General features: G+C 47.3%; 1 protein-coding gene across 2 annotated transcripts in view; it reads right to left on the reverse strand.

The window, feature by feature from the left end:
* MERTK (MER proto-oncogene, tyrosine kinase) overlaps window positions 1-15,123 on the reverse strand; it is an 85,750-nt gene that overhangs the window by 43,100 nt on the left and 27,527 nt on the right. For both annotated transcript variants that reach the window (XM_019714516.2, XM_019714517.2), the window contains exons 3-5: window positions 13,501-13,601; window positions 11,622-11,795; window positions 560-646 (exon numbers count right to left, since the gene is read on the reverse strand). In XM_019714516.2, coding sequence (XP_019570075.2) covers window positions 560-646; window positions 11,622-11,795; window positions 13,501-13,601 — 362 coding nt within the window. The remainder of the gene's footprint in view (window positions 1-559; window positions 647-11,621; window positions 11,796-13,500; window positions 13,602-15,123) is intronic.

Below are 15,123 nucleotides of genomic sequence, written 5' to 3' on the forward strand. Positions count from 1 at the left end.
TCAGAGGAAGCAAGAGGGACAGGGAGGTGAGGGCCAAGGGGCAGGAGTGCTGGGCCAGGAAGGACACTGACCCTGTCCTGCTTCCCCGCCCTTGAAGCAGCAGCTGGCGGACTGGCTTCAGCCCAGCTGCCCTGGGAGGACAGAGCCCATTCTCAGCCCAGGGCCCCCAGCTGCCCTCACCTGAGGGTCTTCGAGGGGTAACGGGACTGACTAGTCCAGGCTACAAGAGGGCAAAGTAGAAATGGGCTGAGATGGTTAAGATAACATTTAGCCTCCTTTTTCAAACTAAGCCCAGCTTAGCCGGCTAATGCTTATAAACTTCCATGCCAGGCACCAGTGTAAATGTTTCCATGTACGGGATCTCAGGTAAGCCCCAAGAACAGGTAGGCTCTGTCATTATCCTCATTTTACAGAGGGGAACACTGAAGCTGGAGAGGTGGGTGACTTGTGCAAGGTCACAGAGACAGTCCGTGGGGAAGCCCGGGCTCCTGGCCGCAGGGCTCACACTGTCCGCCACCCCCAGCTCCCAGCCATGCAGAGGGGCTGTCCTGCTGCTCACCTTTGATGTTGACCTGTGCGCCCGTGGACACGGTCAGCCCCTTGTCATTATGGGCCTCACAGCTGAAGACCGCTGTCTCTGTCAGACCTGGAGCAGAAGGGGACAGTGAGACCGGCACAGAGACACAGGAGGCCGCTGAGCAGAGTCCTCCGGGAAGGTGCCTGGGCACGCTGCACTTCTTGGCTCATCGCTGTGAGCCTTGAAGGCAAAGTTAATTTTAAAAGTGTGCTGGTGTTTGAAAAACCACACACACACCTGGGATTAAACCCTAGGTGCCAGGTGCCAACCACACAGGAAAGGCAGCTGCCCTCCACTCAGATCTTTCTTTTCCCCTGATGGTGAGACATCAGGTAACAAAGCAGTATCTTTTCTTTTCTTTTTTTTTTTTAGATTTTTAATTTCTGCAAGGAGGCATGGGACTCACTGGCCCCAGCATCAAGAAAAAACAGTCTGCTGCAGCTTGGCCTCCCAGGACACACTGTCACCCACTGCAGACACTTTACAATTCCAGAACTAGCAGGATAAAAGCCACAGTTTAAAGTTTCAGATGATCTGCAGTGGTGAATCCTCTTTTAATAGTAAAAACCAGTCAATTCATAAGGAATTATTATGCAAACAAAAGGCAGTATTACTATTTGAAGAGAAGACACTGGTGCTAAATGAAGAAAAATTCTATCATTTCAGAAGTGTGAAGACCTCTGGTTCATTCATGTCAAGTAGAAAGGAATAGAGGTAACCCAGGAATTGGGCCCTAATTCCATTTTCCAATAAAAGAACCTGGGCTCCTTGGAGGAACAGCTGATTCTCAGATAGGGACAGGAAACATATAAGAGGAGCCTGGGGCAAAATGTAACACAAACACAGCATCACGTAATAATTTAAGCAAGAAAATAAATGAAGTACTACTGGATTCTAACCCAAAGCATAAGATAAATGTCCACAAGTCTACGCTGATATAAAAAATGATTAAATAAAAGGGGAGAGTAGACAACCTCCCATGCATGAGATGCCCCCATAACCAGCATGCACATTCTGCTTTCAGGACGGGGCGTAACTCACCCTCCTTCTTAAGTGCGGGTTGTGCACAGTGACTTCATTCCAAAGAGGACAGTGTGGAAAGGAAGAGAAAGGGAAAACTTCAGAGAGGGGACACTGACAGATGCTGCCTCAGCCCAGTGGCCAAGGTCGGCACCAGGAACATTGAGTCATGTTGACAGAATGCGCCCTCGATATGACGTGATGCAAATGGCATTTCCCCTCTGAGGTCTTCCTCCCAAAAACAGATAACCCAGGTCCACTTGTGAGGAAGATGAGAAAAACATCAGACAGGACCAAATGGTGGGACATTCAACAAAAAATCTGACCAGTCCTGCTCAAAACTGTCCAGGTCATTAAAAACAAGGGCACTTTGAGAAACTGTCAGCCAAGAGGAGCCTAAAGAGACATGACAGCTGAATCCTGGATGAAATCCTGGAATAGGACATTGAAATTGGGGGAGAAATTGTCCTCTAGATTAATTATCCTTACAATCATTATTGGGGCACAAGTGATCGAAACAATATACTTAATTCCTAAACATAAAAAGTAGAATTTCATTGGAAGGGCAACTCCTTGGCTGAACAAAATTTGGGATTTTCGATGCAGTCATCTAGAAGTCACTTTGACCTGGAGCCAATGCACTACAGACGTCCTCGCAGTGTGGGGTCCAGGGCTTCCCAGGCACCCCACAGACCATTTCAGGGGTCCTCCAGATGAAAACTATTTTTGTGACAACAGCAAGCTGTTCTTTGCCCTCTTTATGCCCATTCTCTCAGGAACGTATGATGGAATTTTCTAGAGGTGGCATGGTGCATGATGATGGCTTCAGCTCCATTAGCTACCAGAACATATGCTGTATATTCTTGGGTTTTAAAGGTTTTCAGTTTCCATGTCGACTTCAGTCCACATCAATGGACAGAACTCGGGTTGGGTTCTCAATAATTTTTAAGACTTCAATTTTAAAGGAATCTTGAGACCTAAGCATTTGAGTATGGAGTCCCCATGGTGACTGGAGATGAGTGTGTGTGTGGGGGGGTGTTTCGTAAAGTAAGGAAGGGATGATAGGGAAGCAGGAGATGGGACAGACGACCTGGCAGGGTACCTGGACTTTGGGCACTTGGTCTGGCGTGGATTTTAGGAAAGAAGCCATATGAAGGATAAGGATGGAGACACGGACCCCTCTGGGCCAGCGCATGGGGCTCAGGCTCCCAATCCCTATTTCACTGCTGGCCAATGACACTCGAGTTTCACGCTGAAGTATCCCTTTTAACTTTCCAGGTTGTAAGCTCCCAAATGAGATGCCTGTGTCACCAGGCTCCAAAACCGGATTTATATTTAGAAAAATCAGCATTGGCTCAATCAGAAGACACAGGGAATGGCTATGCAGCTTATTTTTTACATATTCAAGAACATATTTGAGGCTAAAACCAGTCACTTGAGTTCAATTACTCTCACCAACACTCTTGGGAAATACTTGAGTGCAAAGTACAAATCACGTCTGGCCAAGATAGGGGAGCCACGCCGTCCATGAACTGGGAGGACGGATGGCTTTTGCTGAGGTCTGTTGTCCGTGGTCCTTGAGTCCTGCAGGGTTCATTGACACAGAAAGTGAAACTGCTTATGGCAGGCCATGACTTCAGATTAAGCGGAAGTCAGTCTTCCTCTCTGTGTTTCTTTTCAGAGGGCACACAAAGTCAGGAAGGCCATCTGTGGCAAGCTTCCCGGCACCAGGCTGCCTCTCAGAACTGCCTGGAAGGAGCCAGACCACCGATGACAGCAACTACATGGGCCAAACAGATGCCAGCAGAGAGCATGGAAGCAGGTCCAAACCAGTGAGCTCTCTCCCAAACCACATGGACGCTTGGGGCCGAGTACTCTCCTTAGCTTGAGGTACTTAGTTATACCCGTTTGGGCACAAGCTGCCTGATTAGAGACACATGTATCAGCCTGGGTTGAACACAGCGACTGGTGTGCACAGGACAGACAGCTCTCTCTCTGGACGAACAATAACCACCAGACTGGAATAGCCCTGCACATTTTATACCCAAACGCTTGTGGCTTTCCAGGGAAAAAATGATCCAGGTCTCCACCCTGCCACCCACTCTCCCCTGAGTGCCCCAGGCTCCCGAGCCGTGTCCTCTTCTGGCGGCCCCCCCCCCCTCCTCCATTACATCTCACCCCCACCATGATGGCGCAGGCCCCTCTTGTTTGGTCCTCTGCTGGTTTTAAAAAAGATGGCCTCTGACACAAAGTCTGAGAGCTATTTTAAGGAACATTCAGTAACAGGACATTCCCTCGAGGGAGGGACATTCAGAGCTGCTGATGAAGCAACTTCTAAGAGCACAGTTAGACCATTTCTTTGAGTTCTGATTAAGCAATCCTGTCCTTTCATTTTTTCCCCCCCCCTGGTGTCTATCTTTCTACCCACAGAGGCAAGAAATGGAAAAATATGCTGCACAGATGAAGGTGCTTAGGCTCCCTACCTCGGAATTCATTCAATTGCTGAGACGTTACCATGTGCCAGACCTTTGCCCAGGCACTCGGGTTCTGTCCCTGCCCTTACAGAGCTCACGTTCTCATGGAGGGACATGGGCATGAAATAATAAGCTTATAAATAAGTGAGCTGTATGCTCTCTCAGAAGGTACTTAGTACTGTGGAAAAACAGAAGACCATCACAGTGTCAGAGGTGGCTCCTTGAGAAATGTCCTCTGAGGAAAGACTTAGGGTGAGGGAATAGGTCAAATTTATCCTGGGGGTGAAGGAAGGTTCTAGGCAGAGGAAACAGGTAGGACAGGCCTTTGCTTTGTCCTCTAAGTGGGGTAAGAAACCAGGAGCTTCAAGCAGGAGACTGACATGATGTAATTTGTGTTTCATCAGGATTGTGCCAGCTGCCATGTAAAGACTAGACCTAAGCACGCATGAGGTATAAACAGAAAATACAGTGAACGTTAAATTTTAAAAAAATTATTACAGTAAAAAACACATAGCCATTAATCACCCTCAAAATACGCCCCTTCACTTCAAATACACTTATCCCATCATTCTTACCACTTTCTGAAGCAGTTCTGGAAGTCCTCTTTCCTGAATGTCTTTAGTGGCGCTGTCGTGGCTGCCTCGAAGTCCTGAATTGATTCAGAACATTTTCCTTTCACGGTCATTTTGACTTTGGGAAAGAGCCAGAAGTCTCATAGTGCCAGATCCGGTGAATAAGGTGGATAAGGACACACTGTAATGTTTTTATTTGACAGAAATTGCCATATACCAGAAGCGATGTGCGCCATGGAGCGTTGTCATGATGGAGGATGAAATAAAGACACTCACAAAAAAGGACTTCCAGAAGTGCTTCAGAAAGTGGCAAGAACGATGGGATAAATGTGTTTGAAGTGAGGGGGAGTATTTTGAGGGGGATTACAGTGTCTTTTACTGTAATAAATGTTTTTAATTTAAACCTTTACCATATCTTTTGATCACAACTTATAGATCCCTAAATCACTCCAAATTTTTTCCTGGTCTGTAAAATGGGTATAAAAATGCCTATCTATATCTTAGCTTGCTGTGAGGTTCAAATTAAATCTTTATTGAAAACACTGTGAAAATTACAACCCCATTTCTATAAATCTTAGTTATGTTACCGTGGTTATTACAATGAATATTAATAACTACATCAAACTAACTAAAATAAAGACTGGCTCTGCTGCTTTCTAAATGTGGATTTAAATATAAAATAAGTATTGATTTCAAAAATAGAAGCCAGAGGTCAGCATAAGCCCACCACTCTTCATAGGCAGGTGGCACAAAATCGACAGTAGTTCGTAACTATTTTATATGAAAATGTATAACAGGTAACATTTGAATCATTCCTACAGGCTGTTTCTGCACCCAGGGCTTTATGTTCATTATTTCACTGGATTCTCATAAAGGTTCCATGAAACAGACACTGTTATCCTCCTATTTTATATAAAGTAGAGTCCCTTGCCTAGGGAGAAACGACGGTAAAGTGGCATTAGTCTCTATGTCAAAGCTGGGTACCTCAACTGCTAGCCTATTTTGGATGCATCCCACCATTAGATACCATGCAGCAAACATGTTCTGCAGTTCTGCTTTTTTTGGGCGGGGGTTGGTGGTGATTGGGTGATGAGGTGATTCTTTAAAAAAAACACTGTTTTGAAATAATTTTTGATTCACAAGAAATTACAGAAATAGTAGAGAGTTCCTGTCCACCCTTTATTCAGCTTCCTCTGCTGATAAGATCTTACATAATCATAGGACGCTGACCAAAACCAGGAAAGTGGCTTGTAGCAACACCATTCACTAAATACAGACCGTATTCAGATTTTGCCCGTTTCTGTCTTGTTCTGTTTTGGGAGGGAGGAGTGAAGAGTTCTGTGAGATTTTATTACAGGTACAGACTATGTACAGACACAGAACTCTCCCATCACCAGAAAGAAGGTGCTTCCTGTCCCCCCTTTTAGGATCATCATCCCCCCCAACCTAACCTTGGCAAGAGCTGGTCTGTCCATTCTACCTGTGCCATGTTGAGGCTGTTACATAAATGGAATCCAACAAGTCAGTCACGTTTGATTTCAAAATGAATTCCAGTCTTAATATGACACTTACTAACCCGACATATCAAGGAACATCTCAGAAGACAGAGAAAAAAATGGTAGAAAAAAACAAAAGTACGTAGACTTATTGGATGGACAGTAGCCGTGAGAGTTGATTTAATGAACTGAGGTCAACTCAGGGCTGCCTGAATTAACAGGCCCCTGGCTCTGCCCTTGGTTAGATCAGAATCTAGATTTCCATCAAAAACATGGAACAGACCAAAACGGCAGCTGGCACCAAAGCAGGGAGAAAATCTGCTAATCCAAATGAATCAAGGTTCAAAATGGGTTCAGTAGGCTAGCACAATGGATACAATTTTTATAAGGATAAATGTCACGTGGTAGGCTGAGATTTCAAAAATAATTAAATATGCAAGAAGCTGGAGAGCTTTGGCTTTGCTGCAATTTAATGAGAAAAAAGACCTGAGGATTTCAACTAACCTCAAACTCGACTTTAACCAATGCATTAACCTTCATCAAAAAGATTTGCATTATCAGAAATACAGTGTCCAAAACATGAACGGGACGTTACAGCCTGCACTGAACCATATGGATGTCTTTGCAAAGTCACATCAATGTTACTAAATTCTTCAGAAAACAGAGGATGCGGGAGCACTTGCTAACTAGTTTTAGGAGGTCAACACTACACAGATATCAAAACTGTCATTAAATAACAAATTATAAACCAATTTCCCTCATGAGCATTGTTGTATAATAAATAATCTGACTGGCTTTTGTCCCTTACAATTTCCTGAATGATCGGAGTGGCTTTGTTAAGCTAACAAGATGACTATGGTGGGCCCCTCAGATAGCTTTAGGATGGATGCTGGTCGTCAGAATGACTCATCACGTGATGAGAGGATGGGGCTCTCAGCCCAACCTCCAAATTCCAGGGAGCATAAGGAGGTCTGGAGACTGTGTTCAGTCACATAAATGATTTTATCACTTACGCCCATGCGACAGAACCCCAACAATAACTCTGGACCCTGAGGCTCAGTGAACACACTGATGTGCTGGGGGGAGACACACCTTCATTCCATGAGGAGAGGACACGGAAGCCCTACACTCGGGACTTTCCCAGACCTCATTCTATATGCGTCCTCTGTAATAAAACTGTAATCCTAAATATAGCACTTTTCTGAGTTCTGTGAGCTGTTCTAGCAAATTATCATGAGAGCCGCCACACTTACAGCCCATCAGTAAGAAGTGAAGGTGGACTGGGGACACCCCGTCCACCCCAGTCTTGTGGTGGGCTTCACCCTTAAGCTGTGGACTCTACTCACTCTGAGAAGTCAGTATCAGAACTGAATTGCAGTCCGTCCACCCAGTGCTACCCCAGACTGGGGTTGAAAAAGAATAAACATAAAAGCAAAAATCGTTACCTCAATGTCGAACAGACCACCACACATTGTGACCAAGTAGAGTTTATCTCGGGAATGCAAAACTGGTTGCATATTTGAAAATCAAATCAGTGTAAGTTACCATACTGAGAGAATAATGGAGAAACCACACGAACTTCTCAGAAGACGCAGATTAGCAAATTTGACAAAATTTGATATCCATCATGATAAAAAATAAAATTTTCAGCCACCCAGGAATAGGAGCAAACATCTTCAACCCAATGACAAACATCTACAAAAACCCCCACTTAACATCATACTCGCTGGTCACTGTCACCACTTCCATGCAGCATGTGGCACAGGTGTCCTGGCCAGGGAAATGGGAAAGAAGGTAGAGATGAAAGGTTCAGACTGGAAAAATAGAAGCAAAACTGTGTCTATTTGTGGGTACCAACATTGTCTACAAAGAAAATCCAAGGACAGCAACCACACTAATAAGTAAGTGTAGCAAGGTTGCGGAATGTAAGATCGACACAGGAATCCATTTATTTTCTACATGTTACTAGCGATCAATTGGGAAGTGGAATCAAACATGCCACTCACCAGCATCAAAACCAGAAAATATTCAAAAATAAATTCCACAAATGCCACGTAAGATCTCTACTCCCAAAACTATAAAAATCTGTGGAGAGGAATTAAAGAAGACCTAAGTAAATGGGCAGACGAGACTGTGTACCTGAACTGGAAGTCTCAATCTTATGAAGATGTCATCTCCCCCTAAACTGATCTATAAATTCAATACAGTTGCAAACAAAATCACGGCAGACTTTTTTTTAATAAAAAATGTCAAGCTGATTCCAAGATTTATATGCAAATAGGCAAAAGACCTGAAGTGACACTTCAGCAGAAAGGAGCTATCATTGGTAGATAAGCACAAGAAATCCTTTCTAAATCTCACCTAAAAGTAGACATCAGGGAAGTGAAATGCGAACCAAAGTCACAGTCATCAGCATTTCACATCCATTAGAATGTCTAAAATTAGAAAGACTCACCATATCAAGTGCTGGTGACATGTGCATAGAGCCCCCAGCACTTCCTCCATGGCTGGGGGGCACAATCCTTTAGAAAACAGTTTCCTGGTTTCCTTAAAAGTCAAACAGATGCCTACCATATGACCCCGCTGTTTTTCTCCCGCTATTTACCCAAGAGAAATAAAAATATATGCTTCCCCAAAAGACTTGCATGCCAGTACTCAGAGCTGCTTTGTTCACAATTAGCCAACAGACACAAACATCCTAAGTGTCCACCACGCCAATGGATAAACACTGTGGCACCGTCATACAACACAGCGCCATCAGCAATAAAAATCAGCACATCACTGATAAACAACGTGCATGAGTCACAAAAACATCACATCAGCCGAAGAAGTCGGACACAAACGAATATACACTTTATGACTCCATTTATTTGCGGAGTGAGAAAAGGCAACAGTGATCTGATGATCGTCAGAACAGTGTTGCCTATGGGAGGCGGGGTCTGATCAGAAGAGAGCATGAGGGAGCTTCCGAGGTGACAGCCATTTTTCTATATCTTGATGGAAGTGGCAGTTACAGGGGTGTCTGCACTTATCAAAACTCGGAGTTGTGTACTTAAGTTCTATGCATTTACTTGTAGGTCCATTTGACCTCAGTAAAATAATCCCTCTTTGTGGGACTTCAGAGCAAACATCCTACAGAGGACGGAGTGTATTTTCTTATTGATTTTCGAACAAAGAAGTCACTGATGATCACCTCTTTGGAGAAACTCAAAGAAAACTCAGATGACGGCAGAGAGAACCATAATTTTCCTGGTGGAGCCAGGAGTTAGAAAAGTGATCCAGACACAGCACGGAGGGGCTGGCATTCACTTGCTGATCTGTTCTTGCCATAAATATGTAGTGAGTGCTACCATAGGTCCGGCCCTTGGGACAAAGTCCTCGTCCTAACTGAGCACATGTTCTCGAAAACAGGTAAGGAGCCTAAACAAATAAACAGGGTAATTACAGGCTGAGAAGCACAATAAGGAAGTCCCCAAGAATGCATGAGTGGGAGTCAATAAAGGGGGGCAGAGAACGGAAAATAGTTACCTAAGAATGACCAGGGAAGCCCTCTCTAAAGTGATATTTGAGTTGTCATGGGACAAAGGGCAGTTGGAAGAACACTGTAGGCAGACAACAGAGAGTGCAAAGGTCCTGGCAGGAAGGAGGGAGATCTGTCTGAGGAAATGAAACACAGCGTGACTGGTGCTTAGTAAGCAGGGAGGACAACTGGGAGGGGACAGGAAGAGCTCTGAGTGAGTCTAACACATTGGGAAGTCACTGAAAGGTTTCCAGCAGGCGGGTGACATGTTCTGATGGTCCTGTTGACAGGGGCACCCCAGAGAGCTGTGATAAAGGAGTAGGGTGAGCACAAGGCTGAAAGGCCGAGACCCTCCAGGAAGCTGCTGCAGTGGTGCTGGCCAGAGCTGGCGGCCACACAGACCAGGAAGACGGACGTACTGTGAGAGCAGGACTGGTGGAACCTGCTGACGCATCCATGTGAAAAAGGAGAAAAAGGAAGGATGGCAAGTGGTGACATCCTTTGCTAAGAGGGGGAGTTTTGGGTGGAACAAGTACTGGGGAAATCAAGAGTTTCATTTTAAGACGCCTACATACCCAGCAAGTGGAAACACCATGGAGATGAGCATGGAGAGTACATAAGCCTGGAGCTCAGGAGAGAGGTCATTGTCATACAAACGGTGCTGAAGCCAGGGGCCGGGAGGAAGTCTCCCAGGGGCAGGTCTGGGAGGCAACAGGCTTGAGTGTGAGACAGCCCTAGGGCGCCCCACATTCAGAGCTCTTGCCAAGAGCACAGCAGGAGCAGTGAGGTAAGACAGGCAGGATGATGGGTCCAGGAGCCACCAGCACGTTCTCAGCATCCAGAACTCCCTCCGCATACAGAAGTGCCACTCAAAACACTGGCTGAATGCAAGAAGGAAGGAAGGGCTAGGGGGTATGTGGGTCAGAACGGGCCACCCACACGGTGCCTCTGTGGTGTGCCACTGCTCTGAGGGAAAGGCAACCCGGCTGCCGTTAGGCTCACAAGAAACTTCTGCCCCTCTCTGAGTGCCTAGAAGAACTTGAATTAGGGGCCTACAATAAGAGATGGTCAGAGATGACCTCTTCTGACCCACCTACAGGTCAGGGCATCGTCTGTTTACTAAGCACTGCTCTTCTTGTCATCCTGCAGTGACCCTCTGAAGCCCCCGGGGCCCCTGATGTTGTCCTTAGCTCAGGGTGTCTTCTATACCCAAGTTCCCTTCCCATCTCTCTACCTCTCCTGCAGGTGGGGTCTGACTCTCATGTGCAGGGTTCCCACACGTACATATGCATTAAATTGCGTCATTTTCTCTTGCTAATCTGCCTCATGTCTGTTTGGTTGTTAGACCAATGGGAGAACCTAGAGGGTACAGGACACTTTCTTCCCTTCCACTGGGCTGGTACTCTGGCCAGATGTTGCAGGAAGTCACAACAGGAGGAGCCCACTGGCGTTAGCCACACAGGGACACCAATGGCATTGACTCAGAGCAATGGAAATGAAGCAGGCACATCCATTTAGATAAAAATCAAGATGACCTCGGACCGTCCATGCAGCCACAACCCACGATGACTCAGTCCGCCCACAACAGCACCCGGGACCCATGTGCCTGCTTTGCTATCAGGCCTCACTGGGGTCTTCACATCAGTGGTTCCTGACATGCCACACCTGCCAGGAGACCAAGGCCACAGCTGCAATGGGGGATGTGAGTGGGCTCCCCTGTCTGGGTTGGGGGTTCCGGCTACTTCCCCAGCTGAAGTATAGCCACCCTCGGAGCACACTCAGCCACCTGCCAGCCCCGGCCTGAGAACTCTCCTAGCCAGGACTCCTGCCAGGCTTGCCCTCACCTGGGCCCCACATCTGCGTCTGTGGCCTCCTAATGCCCAGCAGTGCCCAGCAGACTTCTGACCCCTCCCACTACTAGAGAGAAAATAAAGAAAGAAATGAGCACACGACTTGACTCACCGGGAACAGTGAGCACGGACGGGGACTTTTCAGGCCATTCGTTAACACGGCTGCTGTTTTGAACCCAGAAAATGTTGACAGGCTCGGGCGGGCCGACGGCCTGACAGGTGAGGTTGAAGGCGGTGTTCCTGGTGACATTCAAGCTCTCAGGTGGCTGAGTAAAGTGAGGAAGTCCTGCAGAGAAGGAGTTAAGGGAAAGAAGGCTGCAGATCACAGGCCCTGGGGCATGGGAACCACCTACAGGAGATTTCCTTCTATATCACCTGGTCCAGCCCCACTTCCCCAAGGCGAGGGTGCGGAGGAATGTAGGGTGGGGAAGTACAGCAAACAAAGGTGAACTCCCACCAGCCTAGCTCCAGAGGACTTTCTAGGACACTTTCCTGCAGGGTTTGTCGTGGGGATTCAGAACTGGTTTTACCAGAAGGGAGGCCTGGCCCGCTTAAAATCAGGGTTGCTCATACCCCTGGGGCAGGCTGGCAGGCTTTCAGTAATCCTTACCAAAATAGGAACAGAGTAAAAACCAAACCACGCAATAGGTCTGCCTGCTTTTGAGGACAATCTATTGTGTGGGAGACTCAGATGGGTGATGATGAATTTTAAATTCTGTGCACGTGTGAACTCCTTTGAAAGCACAGTGTTGTGAAAACACTGTAGGCACAGTTACAGTCCCAATCCTAGAATCTCTCCCTGTAATCCAGGATCAAAGTGGTAAGAAACAGGACTTCAGGGACGTCTCAGAGAAATCCAAATAGCTCACTTCTCTGGGGCAAGTGCCAAAATTCAACAGATGACGCCAACAGTCCTCGTGCATTTAAATTGTGTCCCGTTGGACTTGGGACTCAAATCTGGTCCCCACAGGAACAATGCGGGAGTGATAAAATGAAAATCTTTTTTTCCTGCTTCAAAGTTTTGCAAAACTCCATTTGGACTTAACGTGTTCCTGCCCTGGGCGTTTTGCTGGGGTTCTGACAAGTAAAATGTCCTCTAAATATTTTGCTCAGATAAACAGCAAATGTCCCCTCTGCTGAGACAACCCTGAAGCACTAGCTGTCCAGCCTGGGGTGAGGAAGGTCAGGAGAAAGTAGACAAGAAAGGTGACCTGATAGTCTGCCGACAGGGGCCCCTCAGGAAGCTGAAAGCAGGGGCCCCGGAGGGTTCCCCTGGGCGGTGGGGACAGACCACTGGGAGGTGATTAAAGTAAAGGTGCTCCCTCCTTGAAGCCGTTCTCCTTGTTTCCTGCCAGTGCAGAACCAGGCTTGCAAACCCAGAGACCCAGGGACCTGGGCTCACCTGACCTGGCTCCCCTGGGCATCAGCTCTCATTCCCCAGTGGAGTTCAAGTCCTCCAGGGCACAGACTGCCTTCCCCTTGTCTCACTTCGCACCTCCACTGAGCCCCTGCCACGTCATGCTGTGGAACTACACTGAACACCCACCTAACAAATCCTAGGGCCCAGAAAGGAGCCCCAGACCAAGCCGCTGACCCCATCCAGGAAGACCGCTCACACCCCCAGTCTCAGCACCCACATATGTAAGACGGAAAAGATGCTGAAGAACGAGCAAACTGCCACTTGACTAGGTGAGTGGCGCCTGGTGCCACTGAGAACCCGACAGTGGAACGCATTTGCTCCCTAAAACAAGGTCATCAAGTTCTTTATTGTACATTACCCAAGGAAAAGGAAACCCCTAATCTCCTAGGATAGAGCTCACACATTAAGAAATTAACTCATTTTATTGTTACCTAAAGTCTGAAAAGACGATCGCCTCATGAAGTTCCAGGGCTTAGCGGTCTGCAAGGTTTGCAGCCCGTGTTATAAACAGGCCTGCCAAACTCTACTCTCTCACCCCCAGCGGTACGGCCAGCCCCCTGTGGCCTCTTACCTTGGACCTCGATGTAGATGGGCTCAGACACGATCTCTTCATCATTTACCTTCGTCTTACAAATGTACGACCCGTTGTCTGGACGCTGCACGCTGGTTATGCTAGAGGAAACACAGGAAGGCATTTACGGTGGGCACACTCTGAGACCCTGCTACAGACACAGCATCCTCAGCTTCTGTCATATGCTGTGATGGTCAATCTTATGTGTCGATGAGCTAGGCTGTGGTGCTCAGGTAGGGGTCAAACAGCACTCCATGCGTTTCTGTGCAGGTATTTTTTAGACGAGATTAGCATTTACATCAGTGACTCTCAGTAAAGTAGATGACCCTCCATAGCATGCATGGGCCTTGTCCAGTCAGGTGACAGCTTGTGAGCAAAGACTGAGGTCCTCCGAGGAAGAGGGGTCCTGCCAGCAGAGCTGGCTTTGTTTCTCTGAAGAACCCTGACTAGCGCATACTCTGTCACTTGTCTGGATGTCTGTGGTAGACTCTATATTGGGGTACTGCCCCTCGAGGCATTTTGCAAACTTGTACAGTAGTTTTAGGTGGTCACAATAAGTAGGGGGCACCATGGCTTTTAGGGGCTGGGGGTAACTGTTCCATATCCCAAATGACCTTCTGAGACTAGAACTCAATCCCATTGTACATACACACAAAGTATGTTGCCTGGTTTTAATAGTCACATAATTTCCCAGGGCTGCTGCTACCATGAAAATGGATGTGGTCACCAGCTGGAAAATGGGCCAGTGACAGCACGGCTCCAGCTGCCACGTGCATGGGGTGGCCCAGGGTGCACCTGTCTGCGTCCCTAATATGGCCACGCCCCACATTTACATGTTCACATTCATGTTATTTATTATTAATCACCTTTCTTTTGTTTTTCTCCCTTTACAGCTAGTACACTATGTTACAAAGTATCTGATACTAAGAGTCAGCCTTGGCTGTAAGAGGTTGAGATTCCTGCTTTCCGCCTAGCCAGGCCTGGGAAAGATGAGGGAGGGGGACACTCTGAGGTGCTCACAGATGCTCTCTCACAGAGGGTGCCCCTACTGGAATGGGGAGCAGCTTGTTTATCCCAAAGCAAAAGACAACACATCCCTCAACCTGTCAAGGGCTGAGGCTTAAGGCTTAAAAGAGACCGGGAAGCTGGCAAGCTTGCTGGGGGCCCACAGGCAGCGGGAGGCAGCCTCTGGGGGCTAACAGCACAACACCATAGAGGCAGTGAGGCCCCCAGGCTTCTAGGAGCCACAGTTCCTTCCCTTGGGTCAAGCACACAGTTTTTAGCACAAACACTGGACAGTTTGCAGATCTCCATTAGCCTATGCTAAATAGCAGCTACATTCCATGTCAAGCGTGGTCTCAATCAGAACTGGGGGGCCAGGGCTGCTTGGTTAACATCACCTCCTTATTCCCAGGACCCAGCAGTGTGACTGTCACCTGATGTATAATCTGAGCAGCATCTGTCTTCCCCTTCCCCGACACTGCTGTGTGGGGGCAAATTAATTCTGGAATACATCTGATGACTGAATGTTGGGCCTGGGAGGACCCAGGACCCAGGAAAGACCAGATCTCTCCATGCTTTAGGGCAGGAGCTGAATGTCATAATGTGTAGAGGTCAGCAGGG

The sequence above is a fragment of the Rhinolophus sinicus genome, linkage group LG05, assembly GCF_036562045.2.
Source record: "Rhinolophus sinicus isolate RSC01 linkage group LG05, ASM3656204v1, whole genome shotgun sequence".
Classification (NCBI taxonomy): domain Eukaryota; kingdom Metazoa; phylum Chordata; class Mammalia; order Chiroptera; family Rhinolophidae; genus Rhinolophus; species Rhinolophus sinicus.